General features: G+C 53.3%; 7 protein-coding genes across 7 annotated transcripts; 2 read left to right on the top strand and 5 right to left on the bottom strand.

The window, feature by feature from the left end:
• Positions 1-949: 949 nt before the first annotated feature.
• Positions 950-4,313, bottom strand: P170DRAFT_438949 (UNC45-central domain-containing protein). The gene is made up of 2 exons (XM_024849727.1): positions 3,934-4,313; positions 950-3,775 (listed from the first exon to the last, which is right to left on the bottom strand). Exons 1-2 carry the CDS (start codon positions 4,012-4,014, stop codon positions 1,352-1,354), a joined length of 2,505 nt encoding a protein of 834 aa, XP_024702560.1. The 5' UTR covers positions 4,015-4,313; the 3' UTR covers positions 950-1,351.
• Positions 4,314-4,927: 614 nt separating this feature from the next.
• Positions 4,928-5,605, top strand: P170DRAFT_237366 (uncharacterized protein). Its single transcript, XM_024842936.1, has one exon. The coding sequence runs from the start codon at positions 5,083-5,085 to the stop codon at positions 5,458-5,460; it is 378 nt and encodes a 125-aa protein (XP_024702561.1). The 5' UTR covers positions 4,928-5,082; the 3' UTR covers positions 5,461-5,605.
• Positions 5,321-8,415, bottom strand: P170DRAFT_237348 (protein arginine N-methyltransferase). The gene is made up of 4 exons (XM_024842935.1): positions 8,166-8,415; positions 7,484-8,105; positions 5,843-7,383; positions 5,321-5,760 (listed from the first exon to the last, which is right to left on the bottom strand). The coding sequence occupies exons 1-4, from the start codon at positions 8,274-8,276 to the stop codon at positions 5,467-5,469; spliced, it is 2,568 nt and encodes an 855-aa protein (XP_024702562.1). The 5' UTR covers positions 8,277-8,415; the 3' UTR covers positions 5,321-5,466.
• Positions 8,416-11,573: 3,158 nt separating this feature from the next.
• P170DRAFT_438952 (uncharacterized protein) lies at positions 11,574-14,318 on the bottom strand. Its single transcript, XM_024849728.1, has one exon. It carries the CDS (start codon positions 14,189-14,191, stop codon positions 11,858-11,860), a length of 2,334 nt encoding a protein of 777 aa, XP_024702563.1. The 5' UTR covers positions 14,192-14,318; the 3' UTR covers positions 11,574-11,857.
• Positions 14,319-14,398: 80 nt separating this feature from the next.
• On the top strand, positions 14,399-15,425 carry P170DRAFT_413038 (nucleobindin SSP120). Its single transcript, XM_024846952.1, has 2 exons — positions 14,399-14,705; positions 14,788-15,425. The coding sequence occupies exons 1-2, from the start codon at positions 14,579-14,581 to the stop codon at positions 15,270-15,272; spliced, it is 612 nt and encodes a 203-aa protein (XP_024702564.1). The 5' UTR covers positions 14,399-14,578; the 3' UTR covers positions 15,273-15,425.
• Positions 15,426-15,457: 32 nt separating this feature from the next.
• P170DRAFT_413041 (tRNA(Phe) (4-demethylwyosine(37)-C(7)) aminocarboxypropyltransferase) lies at positions 15,458-17,007 on the bottom strand (the record flags this gene model as incomplete). Its single annotated transcript, XM_024846953.1, has 1 exon — positions 15,458-17,007. Exon 1 carries the CDS (start codon positions 16,772-16,774, stop codon positions 15,458-15,460), a length of 1,317 nt encoding a protein of 438 aa, XP_024702565.1. The 5' UTR covers positions 16,775-17,007.
• Positions 17,008-17,338: 331 nt separating this feature from the next.
• Positions 17,339-19,619, bottom strand: P170DRAFT_413044 (phosphoinositide binding protein ATG18). Its single transcript, XM_024846954.1, has 5 exons — positions 19,150-19,619; positions 18,937-19,091; positions 18,643-18,802; positions 17,707-18,586; positions 17,339-17,651 (listed from the first exon to the last, which is right to left on the bottom strand). The coding sequence occupies exons 1-5, from the start codon at positions 19,199-19,201 to the stop codon at positions 17,603-17,605; spliced, it is 1,296 nt and encodes a 431-aa protein (XP_024702566.1). The 5' UTR covers positions 19,202-19,619; the 3' UTR covers positions 17,339-17,602.
• Positions 19,620-19,665: the final 46 nt, after the last annotated feature.

Raw genomic sequence — 19,665 nt, forward strand, 5'->3', positions numbered from 1 at the left:
CCGCTTACGGAGCAGAAGTAGCTTTGGAGCGTGTCCTTTCGTCGTCAAGTATAGAGTCTGGATGCACAGCGGACCCCAAAGAAAAAGACCGAAAAATGGGAGGACACGGGAAAATAGAGCCAGATAAGAATCCCTCCCAGACACAGACCGTCTCCCCTCCCGACGGTCACAGTCACAGGCCCGCAGTCTGTTTTCCACTCGGCTTCATCCTCACGACAGGGCGGGATTGGCGAGATCGCCGGGGCCTCCTCCACTCGATAGGTTGGTGGGTCATCCTGCCTGCATCGTTGGCTCGGATCATCAGGTCTTGCTCCGACTCGACTGGTCAGGTCAATCCTTTCCTTTCTCTGCCGTTGAGTCGCGGATTCTAGATTTGTTGGGGGGGTTTAGTTCGGTCGACATGCAGGCGAGACGAGCGAGGTTCCAATCTCGACCGCTTTGGAGAGGCTCTCAGTCTGAGGAGACCGAGTATAGTCGTAGTTCCATGCGACAGACTGCGGTGGCACTCCGTACTACGTCGTATGTAGTGTAGTCCATATATGTCGGTAGTAGGGGGGACCTGGTTGGACCAAGCGGGGGGAATCCAATGGAGGGGGGAGGTATACTTCCTTAGGTACGGGGAGTACGATTGGACTGTTGCAGATACTCTCCGGAGGGGAGAACCGCTCCGTCACCTGACGCTGCGAGGCAAGGCGTGACATGCCCCACGTTGTGATCCTGAGGTTATTACTGTCTTCTGCTCCGTCCTCCGTTCTATACCGAGCATTGTCTACGATGGATGCCACCCCCCGGTCAAGCCACGGCTGCCTTCTCCCCCAACCATCGACGAGCACATCGCCGAGCATCCCGGACAGGCTGGCGAGTGGCGAGGATCATCCTCCCATCCCCGCTTTCTCTGACGTCGATGCCCCCTCACTTGCGTACGGAATTGGCCATTGAAATGGTGCATCTCGTTTATCATTCAATATGTGTGGACTCCTCATCCGACACTAGTAGTCATGTTCTATGCAGATGAGCTGTGCCCCTTGTATCCGTCGCTCGTAATCCGGATCTCGTCATACTTGTATACCCCCAGAAAGAAGAAAGCCAACGTCAAGTGAACCGGATAAAATAAGACCACGCCGTCCTAGAAATAAGAAAAAGCGAAAGGGCGCCGAAAAATTAAAACGAAAATAAAGACGACAATACAACAGCACGAAACACCAGCTGAACGAATCCCATCCCGGGTCCAAAGGATTTCAAGCAACGCTAAAGGATCTGAAGATTAAAGACAGAAAAATAGGGGAAAGAACAGAAAAGAAAAGAAAAGAAAAAAGAAGAAGAAAAAGAAAAAGAAAATTATCGTCAATCCTCAGGCCACCAAAGGCTTCAAGGCTTCCACCCCCGTCTGCAGGATAGTCGGGTTCGAAGTCTTCTTGAGCACGTTGGTGAGCGTGTCGACGCCGCCAGCGCTCTTCACGGCGTCCCTGGCCCGCCGTCCGATGTCTCCGGAGGCGACGCAAGTCATGTTGCGCAGGCAGGCCACGCCGCGATGCACCAGGCTTTCGTCGTCTTCCTGGCACAGTCCCAGCAACAGTTGAACGCCGCGCGGTCGGTCGAGCACGCCCGCGATAGCCGCGTCAAACTCGGTCAGCATGGCGAGCCCACCCCCGGCGGCGCGTCGGGTCGCCGCGTCGTCGGCATCGGTGAGAGCCAGGAGAATGTGCAGGCGTTGGGCCGCTCGCTTGGACCCGTCGGCGAACTTCACGACGCCGGCCTCGCAGGTCATGAGATTGCAGACCAGCTCGCAGGCGGCGCGCTGGATGGGCGGGCTGTTCGATAGGAGGAGATCCTCCACCGCCGGCCACGCTTGCCGCACTATGGCATCGGGCACGGCTTCGTCGGGGTACGAGGCCAGATTGGTCAGGGCCAGCAGGCTCTCAAAGACGGGCAGCAGATCGCGGGGTTGCTCGGCAGTGAGGCTGGTGGTTTCGGGCGACGCCAGCAGGGATGCCAAAGGTCGAATAGCCGAGGTCACCTGAGGGAAGCCCGAGGAGGGGAAGACGTGAGAAGGGTTGACCGAGATCAGGATTCGTGCCAGTGCATGCGATCCGTTCTGCAGGGCCTCGTGCGAGATGGACCCGGTGCTCCCTTGCCGGGGCACTCCCAGTTGAAGCAGCAGCTTAACGGCTCCTCTCTGCGCCAGGGGACCTCGCGACTTCCGGTCCCGGGATAAGGAAAGCAGGATTTTGCTGACCAGCCCCTGGATCGAGGGCAGCGCCGTCTTCCCGCAGTCCACGAGAAGAGGCATGACGCCCGCGGTGACGACGGCGTTGCAGCGAGCCACGACGTGCTCGTCACTATCCAGCGGATCCGGCCCCGAACGGGCATTGGGAGAAGCCTCGGCGTAGGACTTCAGCTGCGTCATCTTCTTCTGTTCTTCCGAGAGGTTCGGAAGGAATTGCGTGAGGTTCACGATGATCATCAGGCCCCCGTAGAGCACCGACGAGTCGGTCAGATTCTTCTGCAGAGTGCTGATAAGGTCTTGCAGGAACGCCGGGTCGTTGGCCAGTTGCTCCTTGACGGCAGGTTTGACGGACGAGTACGCCAGCCCCTCAACCACGTTCTGTATGTTTTCACCCTTGTGTCTCGACATCAGTCCCTTGAAACGTTCAACCAGCTCCAAGACCTTGCTTTCTTCCCCCTGAGCCTTACCGTTTGCCTCCGATCCATCCTTTTCGGACGTCCGAATCTTCGCCAGTACCACCGCCGCCAATTCCGAGGTCTGGTCGTCGCCATTCGTCAGAGTATGCGAGAGCCAGTCCGAGAGGTTCTTGGCAATGGCCTCCCGGCACGGTTTGTTGATGCACGCGGCATTCAACAGTTCCAGCAGCGAGGCCTCTAATTTCCGACGCTTGGCGTCCCGGGCGGCCATGGGCATCAGCACGGGCATGAAGCCTTCGGAAAGGAAGAGCGAAGCGGCGACCTCAGGAACCACCGGGAACACGGCGGCTGTGGCGGAGAAAGCGACCACCAGGTCGTCATTCCGAGCCTTGCTAACTTTGGCGGATATGAGCTGCGAGAAACTCTTCTCCCCGGTCTCTCCGGAGGCTTCCAGGTACTTCACGGTAGCCAGGGTAGCTTGACTCCTCAACTCCAGGGGCAGCCGATTATCCAGCGACGACAGAATCACCTCCAGCCCCTCATCATCCACCAGGTCCTGCAATTTCTCCGCATCGACGGCCAGCAATCGCGCGATACCCTTGAGCGACCGACCGTCTAGATCGTGCCCCGACTCCATCAGCTTGGCGATGAACAGCTGGAAAAGCTCCCGTTCGCAGTGCAACCGAGTCTCCTCCGACGGCCAGACGCCGTGATCCAACACCACCGTATCCAGGCAGACCGCGGCGTTGTCGCCTCGGTCATAGATTTCATCGAAAAATGTCGTCACCGAGACCTGCAGCTGGTCGGAGAAGTGCTGACGTACGTCGGTGCTCTGGCGCACGAGACCGGCGATGATCTCATCCTGCCGCTCCGACAAGGCATGCGCGCGTTGGGCTAGCAGGAGTTTGGCACATTCCAGCGCAACACCCTCGGGGGGTTTCAGGCCGTCGGTGCGCAGGTACAGGGCGGCGTCCTTGCCGGCATCTTCCTCGCCGCGGGTGACATATCTGCGGCACAGGTCGAGCAGGTGGTGGCCGGTCTCTTCCTCTTGTTGGATTTTCAGGAATGCATCTTTGACGGTCGGGTTTTCCGGGGCGAGAGACAGAGCTTCTCGGAGATTTCGCGAGGCGGCCTGTGCAAGACCTCCGACGAGCGGAGATGGAGTTAGACCGATGGACAAAGGACGAGAGAGAGAGAGAAAATTCAACCCTCGACAGCACGAGGGAGGGAGAGAAAAAAAAAAAGAATAAGGGGAGGCATGAAAGCCAAGAAGAACGCAAAAGGACCTACCTCGCGATGGCCGGCATCTACCAATTCAATAGCCTCCCTTGTCAGGTGTACAGCGCGTTCGTCACCCGTTGAGTGAACCATTTCAGGCTTTGCGGGGAAGGGGTTGAAAGCGAAAACGCGATAGCGAACAGCAGGAGGGGAGAGGCGAAGGGGAAGAAAAGAAAAACGGAGGGTTTGTGGATAAGACGATCTAAATGAATAGTGGGAACGGGGAAAGTGGGCGACGGTTGGAGATTGGAGATAGTGGCAGTATCGCTGGACTTATCGGGAGGCAGGCGTAAGTAAGCTGGGAAAAGTCCGATAACGCAAGAAGGGTTTTACCGTTTTATTGTACGGAGTAGTTGACTGGTTTCTTTTATTTCATTCGGAGAAAAGAAAAGAAAATAAAATAATTATAATAATAATAAAAGGAGACAAGTAAAAAAAGAAACGAAGCAAAGATAGAAAAAGGAAAAGGAAAAGAAAAAAAAAAATGAATAATACACCGAATTAATGGTGATTGATAAGTCGCAGCATCATTTCTGGAGCATCGACTGCATCATCGGCGGCTTCGCTGGTCCGGCGATGACCCCCCGGACATCCGACCCTCGGACTTCCCATCGGTCATGTCAGATGGATTCCAAGGACTGCACCCCCCACGGGACAAGATAAACCCCAACCAACTTCCCCTTCTTCCAACCACCGCCGTCCACCTCATCACGTTGCTTCATTTGCTTTTCCATCCCCCACGGACCAAGTCCTGCGGTTTCTCTAGTCTGCTGGCACTATTGGATGCTTCGCAGGGACCAAGACCCCTTTCGATCTGCACCGGTCTCGGGTCCGTCACTTCAGTAGTCTAGCCTAGTGCTGCCCCCGGTCGCCTTCGTCTAGGGAGATAGATGGTCGTACTCAACCTCAACATCTCCGCTGCCCGTCTTGGCGGGTGATGCAGAAGAATTAGGGAGAGCGAGGCGCGCTTCCACGGCTGCGGATGGCTTTCCGACTGGCGAATTCGCGGCCTCACCTGACCGGCCGCTCCGCCTATCTTCCAGACCTTCCAGACCTTACTTCCTGCTACGTCCTGCTACTTCCTGGCTCGCCGAAGGGTTGGAGATACGCCGGTGGAAATGCGCCCATCGACCGACTTGGCGGTTGCATTCGCCTGCCGTGATGTTCCACCGTCCCGGGTGTATGGAAACTAAACTGCCTCGTAAATCCAAAATTGACAACCACCGCTTCACATGGGCGCGTCATGCCTTGCATGGCTCCACGTATGCACACCTGTTCTCCCTTCTATACCTGCTGCTTGGCCTCCGCGCTTGGATGCCTGAGAGGTCATCGCTGATGTCATGCTCCTCTATGGGGGGTGGGTTTCTGGTGCTTTCTCTCTTTTTTGCTTTTTTTTTCTCGACATTCTTTGCTTCTTCTGGTTATTTCCTGTCTGCTTTTAATCCGCCGCCAAACTCTCGATCGCCTTCATTGCGACCCGTGTACGACGTCAATCTCACGGCCAAGCCTCTCTGTCCATCGCCAAGGCGTTTTATTTAGCCTCGCTTACATCAGGCATCCCTCCTTGATGCTTGAGTGTAGATCACTCATGCCCACTCTGACCCGTCGCACGCCCGGGTTTCTGTTCTGGCTCGGCTGGGTTTTGGGGCGACCGTCAGTTCCGGGCGATTCAGCCCTCGCTCCGCTCATCACCGGAGCAATAAACTCCCGCCCCAAGGGCTCCGCGGGGGGTTCCAGGGCGAAGACCTCGACCATCCACTCGTACCACACCTTTCGGTCGTCCGTTTGCCGGTACATGGTCACCACGACCTCGCCGTTGTCTGGCACGTTAAGAGGTGTCTAGACAATCGACCAGAGTTAGCCCGCATTCAGATCGATCGCATTCTCTTGGCTCCCGCGGGGACTCGGTGTGCTTGCTTACCTTTAGCGGAAAGTAGATGGGGAACCAGCTGATCATGTTGGCACTCTTATGATCCATGGTCACGGGGTTAGTGGACAACTCGACGTCCCGATACAGGACGGTTTCAAAGTATCCCGCCAGACCGTGGCAGACGCCTCGGTTCTGAACGGGAAAGGCCAACCGCGTGCGCCGCACGTTGTGCGCATTCGAAATAGTCGACGAGGACAGGGATTGAGGCGGGATGTGCTTGTTAGGGTGGGAGAAGGACCACGCGGTCTGCACAAACGGGGTAGGAGTCTCGGACCCGGGAAGGGTGGCGATGGATGACCGAACGTTGTTGGGATTGCTGCTGGCCAGGTTGCTGTTCATGATGCTAGCAGCGGACGGCTGGTTGGCCGAAAGAAAGTCGATGGCATGCAACATCACCACATATGGCGTCTCGGGAGCCGCGGGATTGGAGGTTGTCTGGTGCATGACATCGGCATGAAGCTTGGGTGCCGAGATGGGCGTGAAATGGGCCGTGTACGAGGCCGGAATGGAGATACCGTGCACGGGATTGATGAGGTGAGTAATTCCGTCCAAGCATTCGGGCGAGAGTTCGTTGTCGCCGAATGAACCCAGGAGCTCGGAGATTACAATGTCAATCGTAGTGTAGCTGAGCTCCGACGCAGTCGGTTTGGCCTCGGATTCGGGGTTTTGCGCTGTGTTCGAGTCGTAAAGGTACGAGTTCTCAATGCCCAGAGACTGCCCAACTGGAGCAGCCTGCTGTGGCGCGACGTCCTTCTTCTCTACTCGGGGTCCCTTCCAACTACGCATATCGGACTGGACCAGAGTAACTTTCCCGCCCCAGAGGTTCTGGTTGTGGCGCTGGAGGAGCACGAAGGCGTTGGGGTTCTTCTCAACCACCCACAAGTCGATGTCAACGCCCGTTTCGGCACTGGCTTTGAGTGCTCGGGTGACCAAAGGTCCTCGGCCGGCACCCACCACCGCCACAACCACTCGACCGTCTGGGTTGGAGGTGGGCTTCTTCTGCGTTGACCAGTCGCTCAAAGCCTTGGCAATGGCTCTTTCGTACCATTCGTACTTGATAGGGTCTTTCTCAAAGACTTCGTAGGTGATACTCTCCAGGTTGACGGTCAAGGGCTGCAGCGGAGCTTGTAGATAGTCTTGATAACCGATTCCAAACCTTTCGAGGGCGCTTCGTGGCGGCTGCCGATTCTGAAGATTCCGGATGTAGGACAAATGGGGGGTGGGATCATGGTGTTTCTTATTCGACACTGCGGCCTGGGCCAAGCTGGGGTAGTCAGAACCAGGCATGTGATCAGTAAACGTCTCGTCTGGTTCCGCCCCTGGGATGGGCCCGACATCGCAGAGGAGAATCCACGGGGCCGTTCGAAGACGCATGAACCGAGCGATCAGAGCTTGGTGCGCTTTCGACAGGACAGGGTAGCCCTTCTGGTTCTTGATAAAGGAGTTCGCATCAAGAGTAAGCATGTGGACTGGCTCGGAATGCCACCGAGACTGGACGGACATGGGCGGGAGATGCTTTGGCAGGGAAAGCGCTAACAATAGTGTCTTAGTAGCAATATATCGAGGCTGAGGAGATTCTCAAGAGCGCGTTGTAGAAGTAGACAACGAAGTGATCAAGAGGGAGGTCCTTACCTATGAAAAGTCTCGAATGGTATCTACAAGTTCTTCTAATCAGGTCCCAGGCATCCCATGTTCCAAAAGGATCCAATCTCGACGATGACCCTCCAGGAAATCCCTCAAGGAATTCAGCACGGGGTGTCAAGTCGCCTATCTCATCTACTTCCAGATCCGGGTTGTCAACCGTCCTGAGCCAAATGTGAAACTGGATGTAAGGTCCCAGGTTGATCGCATCCTGGATCGTTCGAGCATAGTACAGCAATCCTTCCGAGTGCATGTTGCCATGGTGCAATTTGGGCCCCGGAACCAAAAGGTATCCAATGCCGCAAAAAGCTGCGTAGGCGACTTCCAACATCAACACCTGGCGGGAGATGTCCGCAACCAACGGATCCGGAGAGCACAGGTCAATCCAAGAGCTAGTAGCTCCCACCAATTGAGACATCGCCTCATTCGGGGTCAAATGAGTATCCGACGGTCCCAGGGGCGGGATGACCAGAGGCTGTGTATTCTCGGTGTTCCCCAAGGTCCCATGCGCATCATGAGACACCGCCGACGTGTTGGACAGATGAGACGAGAGCAAGCCGAGAACCCGGGATTGGAAGTGGGAGGTAGTGATCGGGGTGGTAAGCATGTCATACTAGGCGAAGAGACGTTAGCACTTTGTAGGACTAGAAATCAGCCGCAAACTAATCCATACGTTACTTTCATGAGCTGCCTGCACTACCTCGGCAGTAATTGGTTCTGTGCGCTTGCTCTCATGCTGCCCAATGCAGAAACTGACACTCATGTCCTCAGGGTTGTAGTCCATCTTGTAAACACGAAAAGTGGTTTCTCGGTGTGAACAGTTATCCAAGCGAGACGAAACTGAGTAGTTGCCCTTCTATACAGTGAGCTTCCAAAAGGTGACCGCAAGAGCTATGTCAATACTAGATTTCAAACAAATAGGACACGCTCCGAGAACTCTGTAGATTAGAGGGCCTGGAGAGTGGGCTGTTGTTGACACGGAGGATCTGCGTGTAGAATTAGCTCCGGGTAGGCGATTGTAAACAGTAGAGTGATCAACACAATTACTGGCTCCCAGTCATCATCAGATCAAGAGCACCAGAGAACACAGAAGGGGCAGATTAATCCTCGGAGCAGGAGCTGTAGGACAAAGGAACGAGGACCCCCTCACGGCTTCACGGCGTCCCTTGCGCTTTTCCGTGGGGTTTTCCCCGGCAGAAACCCCGGGCGGTGAGGCGTCTGCGCAGCAACTGTGGCGATGGGCGGCCGACCTGCCGTATCGGGATCGGGCTTTTTTTTTTCTTCCTTCACCGTCGTCTGCGGAGAAACACCTTCGTCCCGAACAACCCTCCCAGCCTTTCCCTTCTCCCTGCTTTTCCCCTGGCAAACGTCATGGTTGACCGACGTTCAGATTCTGAGGACGGCTCGCGTTCTAAGCGTCAGAAAATGGACAAGACCGGCACGGATCCCAAAGACAATCCGTACCTGGCTCACATGTATGCGGACTCGTCCTCCAACGGTGGCTCTCACTCATGGACCGATGGCACTATAGACCAGGACTCCCCTTTCGCCAAGGTGAAGAGACATCAGACGACTGCTGCTCAGGCCAAGAAGATTGAGGATGGCGACATCAACCCTTTCAACAACCGGCCCTTCTCTAGCAAGTACATGTCGATCTTGGAGGCCCGTCGCGATCTCCCCGTCCATGCTCAGAGGTAGGTGTCGTGCACCCCCCTCCCCCTCACACTCCAGTCACTAATCTGGTCACCTTTGCAGAGATGAATTCCTGCAGCTCTATCAGCAATCCCAAATCCTGGTCTTCGTCGGTGAAACCGGTTCCGGAAAAACCACCCAGATTCCTCAGTTCGTCCTATTCGATGATTTGCCACAGTCGCAGCGCAAGATGGTTGCCTGTACCCAGCCTCGTCGTGTGGCTGCGATGTCCGTCGCCCAACGTGTGGCCACTGAGATGGATGTCAGCCTCGGTGAGGAAGTGGGTTACAGTATTCGTTTCGAAGATATGACCGGCCCCAAGACTGTCCTCAAGTATATGACCGACGGTATGCTTCTGCGCGAAGCCATGAACGATCACAACCTCAACCGATACAGCACGATCATTCTTGACGAAGCCCACGAAAGAACCATGGCGACGGATGTGCTGATGGGTCTTCTCAAGGAGGTCGTCCTGCGCCGACCGGACTTGAAGATCATTATTATGTCTGCTACTTTGGATGCCCAGAAGTTCCAGCGCTATTTCAACGATGCTCCTCTACTCGCAGTGCCCGGTCGTACTCATCCCGTCGAAATCTTCTACACCCCTGAACCCGAACAAGATTACGTCGAGGCCGCCATCCGAACAGTCCTCCAAATCCACGCCACCGAAGGAGATGGCGACATTCTCCTGTTCTTGACCGGTGAAGAAGAGATTGAAGATGCTGCGCGTAAGATTGCTCTGGAAGCGGACGAAATGATGAGAGAAGTCGATGCCGGACCTTTGAAGACCTACCCACTGTACGGTAGCTTGCCGCCGCACATGCAACAGCGCATCTTCGATCCGGCGCCAGGACCCCGTCGCCCCGGAGGCCGCCCCGGCCGGAAATGTATCATCTCGACAAACATTGCCGAAACCTCGCTGACCATCGATGGTATCGTGTATGTCGTTGACCCGGGTTTCTCCAAGCAGAAGATCTACAACCCCCGTATTCGTGTTGAGTCTCTTCTGGTTTCTCCCATCTCCAAGGCCTCTGCGCAGCAGCGAGCTGGTCGTGCCGGTCGTACGCGTCCCGGAAAGTGTTTCCGCCTGTACACCGAAGGCGCTTTCAAGAAGGAATTGATTGACCAGACTTATCCCGAAATCTTGCGCTCGAACCTTTCGTCTACCGTCCTGGAATTGAAGAAGCTCGGCATTGACGACTTGGTTCACTTCGATCTGATGGATCCTCCTGCTCCCGAAACGCTGATGCGAGCTTTGGAGGAACTGAACTACTTGGCGTGTCTTGATGACGACGGCAACCTGACCCAGTTAGGTCGCCTGGCGTCTGAGTTCCCTCTGGACCCTGCCCTTGCCGTCATGCTGATCAGCTCGCCCGAGTTCTACTGCTCTAACGAGATCCTCTCCATCACTGCCTTGCTTTCGGTCCCGCAGGTGTTCGTGAGACCTGCTTCTCAGCGCAAACGCGCAGACGAAATGAAGAATCTGTTCGCTCACCCCGACGGCGATCACCTTTCTCTCCTTAACGTCTACCACGCTTTCAAGAGCCCAGATGCGCAGGAAAACTTGAAACAGTGGTGCCATGACCACTTCCTCTCGTTGCGTTCCCTCCAGTCGGCAGACAATGTGCGCATGCAGCTCTTGCGGATCATGGAGCGCGAGGAACTGGAGATGGTCTCGACTCCTTTCGAGGACAAGAAATACTACGAGAACATCCGCCGGGCACTGTGTGCTGGATTCTTCATGCAGGTTGCCAAGAAGGAGGCCCAGGGCAAGAACATGTACACCACCGTCAAAGACAACCAGAACGTTCTCCTCCACCCCTCGACCGTTCTGGGCCACGAGGCCGAATGGGTTCTGTACAACGAATTCGTCCTCACTACCAAGAACTACATCAGAACCGTCACCGCCGTCAAGCCCGAATGGCTCATTGTAAGTCTTGACTTCTCCCTCCCAATTCTCCCATCGGCTTTAGAACATCCGACTAACCTATCTACCCTTCCTAGGACATTGCCCCTACTTATTACGATATCTCATCCTTTGCCAAGGGCGACATCCGCTCCTCGTTGCTTCGTGCCGCGGAGAGACTCACCCGAAAGGAGAAAATGCGTTCTGATTCCTCGAGGAGGCGATAGACTTTTATTCCCATGTTTTAATGAACACATAGATCTGTTTTTTCTTTTTTCTTCTGCTCTCAGATTACATCAGATTTTCTTTTCCAAAGTCGATATGAAATACCATGCTTGGAGTTTCTTTTTTTCCTTCCTTCTTTTTCTATAGATAGTATCATATATCAAATCGTGATCAGCTGGAGAATGATGTCATGCTATCTATACATCCTTATTTATAACTTATAGTAAGAAGGACTCGTAGAAAACGATAGTGCAAATGGGAGAGGTGAATATTGTCCAGCGCCAGAAAGCCTGGTGGTAGTACCAAATCCGATATCATTATAATGTACATGTACAATTCAGTCAGGAAGGTAGGTAGGTATATCAACAATGCAGAGAAACAACAACCAACAATCAACCAACAAGTAAATCTAAGTGTGTAAGAACTCCCAATGACGCCCGCCAAGGTCCCCTATTTATGACAAATACATTTTTAATCGCTCCTCTGTGGCTACAAGCACAGCACGAGTACAAGCACAAGTACGCGATAGACGCTGCGTAAACTCATGGTCTCCGGTATTGAATGGTGATGTGCGCGGGCGGCTCTGGAGGGCCGGTTTTGGTCGAAGAGAGCTGGGTCTTCAGTTTCCCGAGGTCGGTTTGGGGGGTTTGTTCCGGGGTAGGCGCTGGCTTGTTGGATTCGGTTCGCGTCAGTTCGAATACCATTCGTTTCAATTGGGAAACCTCCGCCTTGAGAGTTGAGATCTCCTCTTGGTGCGCTTGAGCAATCGTGTCCGAATATGAGGATAGGGGTATTCCGTCATCCGGGTTGGGTGGTGTTGAAGAGGCGTGGCTCCCTGGCTCTGCAGTCGACCTTGACTCTCTGTACTCGGTAGGGGCGCCAGAGACCACGGCTGAGTAAACTTGCTGGGAATAAGCGCTCATCAGTTTCTGCCACCGGCGTGCAGAGTCGGCTTCGGGAATAGGGAGGTCGTTCAGCGTGTCAGAGATGGTGTTGACGAAGGCGTAGGACTTTTCCCAGGTAGGCTTTTCCAGCATCTCTGTTGATGAAGATTCCCGCGCATCCTGCCACCGGCGGTATTCGGGATCTGCGTGGAATTTCAAGTCTGATTGCTTCTGGGCAAGCATCCAGTCGAATCCACTATTCACGGCACCGGAGATAAGAGCCTCAGAGATGTCAGATCTTTCGCATTTGTCGCAGAAGCGCACCATCAGTGCGATAAGCCGCTCGAGTCGAGCGACCGGGTGTTCGGTAGAAGATGCTATGAAGGCCAGTGCCCTTTTCATGGTGTGCAGGCCCTTTTCCCAATCCCCTCGAATAGTGTAGAATTTGACGTAGGCATTGAGAGTAGCGAAGCTGTCCATGTACCCAATGGATCTGGCATATTGGAGATAGGCATCGGCTCGGTCAGGCTGGTCGAACCGTAATGATGAGAGTATTAGTGTGGAAAAAACAACACTGTTGGCAGAATTGACGGGTGGAACCGTAATTTGAACGCCATTGACGACTACTAGTTTATAGTAACTCAGCCTTCTCATGTCGAGCGGGTAGCCATCTCCTCGAAGCATTTCCAGGAACAAATCGAACCCTCTCAGGTTTTTTGATTTCCACAAGTAGTTGATTATGGAGAGAATCAAAGTAGGGGTCATAGGAAACATGTTAGGCATTACTGCCTTCAGAACTAGGTCGCACAAGTCACTTTGGCGGGTCCTCGTGAACGCCATGAGCATATATTTCAATGATCGTATTCGATCCGGATCACGGACCTTGGTCAGGCTGTGCGCCAGCTTAATGAGAAGCTCATCAAGGGATATATCCCCGCACAGATAGTCCTCGATATCGAATCGAATTTGTCGGTCCAACTGACTGTTTTCAGCTGCCAAATCCGGGCCGGCCTCGGGACTGAGGTCTGGGATGATATCAAAGATGGCGGTTTTCTTTTTTGTCTTGAGGTTCAGCATCCTGTTTTTAAGGGTATTCAATTCGGCTAGAAGCTGCTGGGTGCGCAATCGAGGCTGTGAGCGGTCGATCTTGTATTGTGCTCGAAGACCCAAGTAATCGTGTGCAATTGTGGGGCGCAGCAGGAATCGGATTGCGAGCTGTCTCAAAGCAACAACTCGTATAGCCTTCATGCGGAGCACATCCTTTTGAAGCCAGCGTGGTATCGTATTGTGCTGATAAGAAGCACCGCGCTCGTCGTCCATCAATGGACGCTCACGGTCCGGGTCTGGACTCATCTCCCATCCCATGTCTTCCGAAAACAAATCTTCATCATTCGGGGTATCGTCATCGAGCTCATTCTGCACGGACTCTCGGAGCTTGTCGTCGATAAGAGTATCCGCGGACTCCTCTTCGATGGACCTTTCCCAGCTTTCTTCCACCATGTCCGGATAGCGGCTAGCATTCAATTCATGACTCTCGTCGGGATCCATTCCCAAATTCTCTAGGGAGGCTTGAGAGTGGTAGGAGCGAAGCGATGGTTGTCCCGGGCGACTTGGGAATATCCCCGCGGTCATCTGGAACGGACGGTACTGCCGGGGGTAAAACGTTCCGTTGAGGGGTTTGGATTTTTGCCGTGCTGCGAGAGCCTCCAGTAATCGCTTTTCCTCGTCGACCAGCTCGTTGACCTCCTCCTTAACCGCAGCTATTTTTTCCTTCCATTCCAGACGACGTTGGTCCTTGGCCTGGGCATCCGCCAAAGCGGCCGCGGCGAAGATGCTGGTGTACAGTGCCGTAACCGAGTTTCCGATCCGCAGTCGACGTTTGCTGGCGGCCGAAGCTGTCCGAGAGGCGAGCCCTCCCGAAGTCGTACTCAGACATGAGACGCATCGACAAGTCGACTGCGGCTGGGCGGCGCGGGACCAAAGGCGTAGCATTATCCTGACATTTGCCTTGCACAAAGCCCGAGGAGTAAACAAAGCGGATTTCGAACTCCAAGGACACCCCTTTACGGGTCAATGGCCTGTGCCAAGGGAGGTGGGCGAATGCTCAAGGTGACAGAGGACGGTGGGAGTGGATGAGATAATTATGGGATGCCTCTGCGTCGGCAAAAGTCGTAAGATCGGATCCCGCCGTGCAAACAGTGCAAACGCCGGCCCCGTGCGTTCGGCTTATCACCACGAAGTACTATCGAATACTGCCCCCATGCCGCAACTTGCTTAGTTCTTGCTGACTCTTGTTTACACGTTTTCTCTTTCTGTCCGCTAGATTTTGGTGTTCTTCTGGCCTAATTGATCTGATTTTTCCCTTCTCCTGAATCAACCATGCTTGCCCGCTCGGTCACCCTCATTGGCGCGTTGCTTGCCCTCGGAGGCAGCTTCGCAAATGCGCATGGAGATCACTCGAATGACCAGCCTCCTTCTTCGGACTGGGCGACGCGACACATGCAAGGTATGATACCTCTGAATATGTCCAAATATAAGCGGGAAAACTACATGGGCGCAAGACAATGCTAACCAGACCCAATCTTAAGAGGAGCACCACGTTGATAACTTCGATGCATCGTCCTTCTTCATACTCCACGATTATGACAGCTCTGGGGCTTGGACGGCGGAAGAGGTTCGCAAAACATACGGACTTGATGATGAATCGAACGCGGGTGTAAGCGAAGAGCGCAAACAGCAGGCCGTGCGGGAGGTGTTCGGTCTTTTCGATCCTACCAACACCGGCGTCATCACCTCAGACAACTGGATGCGCCTCATCTCGGAGGGCACTCGGTTGCCTGACTTTGGATTCGGGCCGGGCCATCACGGCGACATCGAGTACGAATACGAGATTCATCACTTTGAGAAGTACCACGGAGACGATGCGACGGTGGACGAACTCACGCACCCCGAGGATATTGAGCACTTCCGGCGCCATGATGAGGAAGACCTTGCCGCGGAGAAGCTTGAAAAGCTGGAGAGAATGGAGATCGTCGAGGCGAACATCCCTCAGAAATTCCTCAAATTGGCTTAGAATGGCGTTTTTGTTTTCTGTTGGTGTATATATGTTTTTGCTGACTTTCGTTGATCCTCCGTTCTTTGACCTTTTGTCCGATATGATGACACGTGTGATCTATGTACATTAGGAGCGTATTGATGCGATATGATCATGTTTCAAGATTTTGCCGTCGCCGAGAGCGTGTCCAAAGCGTATTGCCCTCATACTGATCTGTGCAGATTAGACTCGGAGGATGGCAATCGCATGTCGAAGACACAATGCATGACACCCGGCGCATAGGTCTTAACTTGTTCGACGTGCCGACATTCCACAGCTGTCTCGGCGCCATTGAGTACTTGCGCTCGCAATACCCCCAGCTCCTTGGCAATTTCTTCCCTTTTCTCTTCAATTTGATGGATATCCACATTCTCGTGCACATGGACCCAGCCACCTTTCTGCAAGTCGATCATCTTGCAAGCATTACCCCAAGCGGCAGAGGATGACGGAAGGAGACCGAGATTAACATGTCGAATGCTGCTCCAAGACTGCCGAACACTCAAGGCATCTCTGATTTCCCTCAGGATATCAGCTGCAAACTTGTTGTCACCATGAAAGATGACCACTTTGTCCGAGTCCCGAAGATTCCCAATCAGTTCGGGGATGGGTTCGCTCAAACTGCCATCATCATGGACTCGCACGACCTTGCATCCCCATCCATTCTCGACGCAGCCTCTTCGCAAACCCTCCACCGACCAACCATTGATCTCCCATCCCCACACCCGCTTGACTCCTCGTTTCAGATACGAGAAAACAAAGTAGCCGATGCCCGCATACATGTCCACCACACTTATATCTTCAGTTGCATCCTCTCTCAGCGAGACCGCATCGAGTCCCTCGAACATTGCCCCATGGCCCAAGATACGAGCTTTCTCAGTAATATTCCCGCGCGAGAACATAGTGTAGAGCGGGGCCCAGATCTGAACGATCCCATGGTTCTGTACGGTTCGTACCCAGAATGCGCGCCGCAGGTCGTCCTCCCCGGGCTGTCCGGTCTCGTCGTTCCCTGATAAAAGGGGCCCGAAGTCACCATACAGAGGGACCAGTCCCACGGGACTTCTCATCTTGTTCTCGTGCCCTTGCACGTCTGTCAATGCAATGGGCGCATTGATGGCAATATGTGTAACGCCAAAACGACTGAATGCCTTCGCTATAGATGCGTAGAGAAGCTGCCTCTCCTCGTGGCTGAGAGATTGGTAGAGTGCACTCCAAGCTGGAGGGGTGCTGAGCGCATTGACTGGCAAGAGCAGCATGGGCTCGTAGATCGTATACCGTTTAGGAAGCGTGGGCAACAATATCTCTGGGGATATGCTATAGTCTGAAAGTACAGAGGGGGATATATGTGTTGTCAGATAGTCATGGATTCCCTTTTGAAGTGGGTTCATGTTCTTCGGTGGCCGTTTGCCGGGATATCGCTCGCTTTTGGCATCTTTTGACGCCGGAGTCGAGCTGAGACGCTCTCTTGGGCTCTCTGTGGCCATTGTACCGATATCTATTGTATTATAAGGTTCGGTATCATGAGATGTATGGCTGCCCAGGAAACTGACGGTTCAGAGGCCGAATCGCATTCTTGTTTTTGTCCGAGGATAGTAGCGAAATATATGTTGGTACCAGCGCGAAAGGTTGGTGATATAAAACTGACTCTGGCCCGAGCACTTTATTTGATCATCAGTGTGCCATAATATTCCTCATCTTATGAGCTTTCCAGATATTGTGGCTTCTTGTTGATTATATCGAATTCTCGGCGCGGCGACACGCAATTATCCACTTCCCACCTTCCCCAAGGTGTCGTGTCATGTGACCCATACTGGGATTAGATGGACGAGGATAGTTGCAACCTAAAGGTGTGAAATTAAAGGCATATAGATTATCATAATATTATAATATCTTATAGAAATTATGAATGTGTGACATCAGAAGGACAATTATATCTATGATAGACAAAACATGGCACAGCCTCGTGAAAGGGTCAGATAATCCAAAACTGACCATGCAGACAACACACAAGGGCTCTTTTTTTCTCAGACCGAATGCTATGAGCCTACAAGAAGTATGGGAACGTGGTAGGAATCTAGTAGACTGGTGGATCATGAAATTGGAGAATAGGTGAGCTATTATCGTTTGAGATCTGGATAGAGGCGAGTGTCTCGAATAAAAATGTTAAAACAGCCGCCACCGAATGTAGTATGTCAGGGACGCCGGACAAGAAGAGGAAGAAAGAAAACCGTCGCTGGCAACAATGAATTTATATAATTATGGAGATAGATCATAACGAGCGTAAGCGCTAAATGAGCAGCAAGGAAATGCGGTCAATAATCTGTGACAGAATATCCAAGCCTGTCGTTGGAATCAAGCACCCTGTCATTCTCAGTTAGTATTTTGGAATGGCATCCGAACCGACAAGAAAACTCACGAGTATTGTTTTGTCAGAGTGCCTTCGCCTCCCTTGGAAAGATCAATGCTGAAAACATAGAAGTTGCCATCGCTAGTCACCACCATGACCTGGGGCATGTTGCTACTCATTGCAACAACGCTTCTGAGTGGACCGGCGTTTCCATTTGCTCCGGCCCCTTGGTTTGATTTGGGAAGCTTGATCCAGGCGAAATCCCGCGCGGGTTCCCACATTTCACTCACTCCTTTGGGGAGGTAGCCGCCCACCCTAGCAGCAAATGAACTGCCGACGTTTTGCGAAGTCCGACGAATCATTCCCATGAGAGTCCCGTTATGCTTCCTAGAGGGCAATTCCGAGGAGTCTCCATCTCCAGGTAGGTCGTCTGCATCTGGAGAATTCCCAAGCGAGCTTTGACTCAGAGTCCTTTCCCGACCCGTGGGGGAGGACGACGAAGGCGAGCCCTCCAAATTCTGGTTTTGGTGACTCAGTTTGAACAAATGTATCGTTTCTGTCGAAGAGGACACGCATAGGAGCGTAGATGTTGTGTTGAAAGACATGCTGTAAATCCGGGAAGGTATCGAGCCTCGTCGAAATTGATAGAGCTTGTGACCGTCAGGGACGGAGAACACCCGGATAATGGTTCCCTTGTCCGACGCCGTGGCGATAAGGGTGCCGTCACCATTGAGCGTGATGCAGGCGAGCGGTGACCGATGGGCTTCAATAACATTGATGGCTTCCAGCTTCACAGTATCAAAAATCATGACTTCGCCGCTTGTCGGAGAGACATGTGTCGTTCCAGGAGGGGCATGGGACGGAGGATTGAACGATGCGGTTGGCGCCTTTTGAGGCAGCGGATATGCGAGGTAGCAGTTGTCGGAGGACGGAGAAAGAGCGCAGATCGCTACTGGACGTTAGATTTCGTGGAAAACAACGCTATCTTCGGTATCAAAAGCTTACCGTTGGGATTTGGCGATGTTTCAATGGCATATAGCAGCTTCATAGTTTGGATATCATAGAGGTAGATCTGATCCTCCAAAACAATCACCAGCCGCTTGCGGTTCAGTTTGACTGCTAATACGGTGGTTGGGAACGTCAACTCGCATATCGTAGATTGGCGCTATATGAACCGAAGAAATAGACAATAGGTCAGCATGTACTGGGCGATAAAGCGCATCAAGCAACGTAGATCCCTCCGTTGCCATGTAGAAGTTATGCTTGTCACGGGAGGCTGCACAGGGATGTTGGACGAACCTTGGTATTAGTGATCTGAAGACGACGCGGCGACAATATGAGCGCAACAAGGGACGTCGAGAAAAGCATTTCTATTATTGCGATGTTCCCTTCCTTCGTTTCATAGCTTTTGGCGAACGGTTCCGTCGTAAAGACCCGAAAGCCTTTCGAGGTTGCTGAGAAAGGTCAGCCGGCGCACGCGGCTCAAACGAGAGGCCCAAGGGGAGTCCTTACCTACAGCCAAATAGCTGTAGTCCTGGTTGAAAGTGACGTAGTTCATTGCCATTTTGTCTGCAGCAGATCACTTGGATCTATGACGTCCAAATGGCCTTGTTCCTCCAAGCGCGTCTTGCAACCGTGAGATGCTCCGTGGTGGTCAGGTAGATTTAATCGAAGACGAGAGGGTACGATTTGGAGTTTCCGACGAAAGGGGGATCTCTCGACAAGTTTAACGAAGGGTATTGAAAATGAAAAGATACCTCGGGGAGACCCGAGTTAAATAAGCTAGCAGCGGAGGGGTCAAAGTGACCCTATCACAGGACCGTTTCGTCACCGAGGGTCCCTACCTTGCATGTCCCAGCGCCCAGAGAAATTAGCGATGACCCTGACGAACAGATATCACACGCAGCGCATGCGCATATGCGACGACGGGACGAAAGAGACGGAGACGAGTGGCTAAAGGATGCGGAGCATCTGGGGGATCGCTGAACCGCAGTTCGTTGCTCCTGCCGCGGTCTGCAGCAGACGCGA

The sequence above is a fragment of the Aspergillus steynii genome, assembly GCF_002849105.1.
Source record: "Aspergillus steynii IBT 23096 chromosome Unknown P170scaffold_6, whole genome shotgun sequence".
NCBI lineage: Eukaryota > Fungi > Ascomycota > Eurotiomycetes > Eurotiales > Aspergillaceae > Aspergillus > Aspergillus steynii.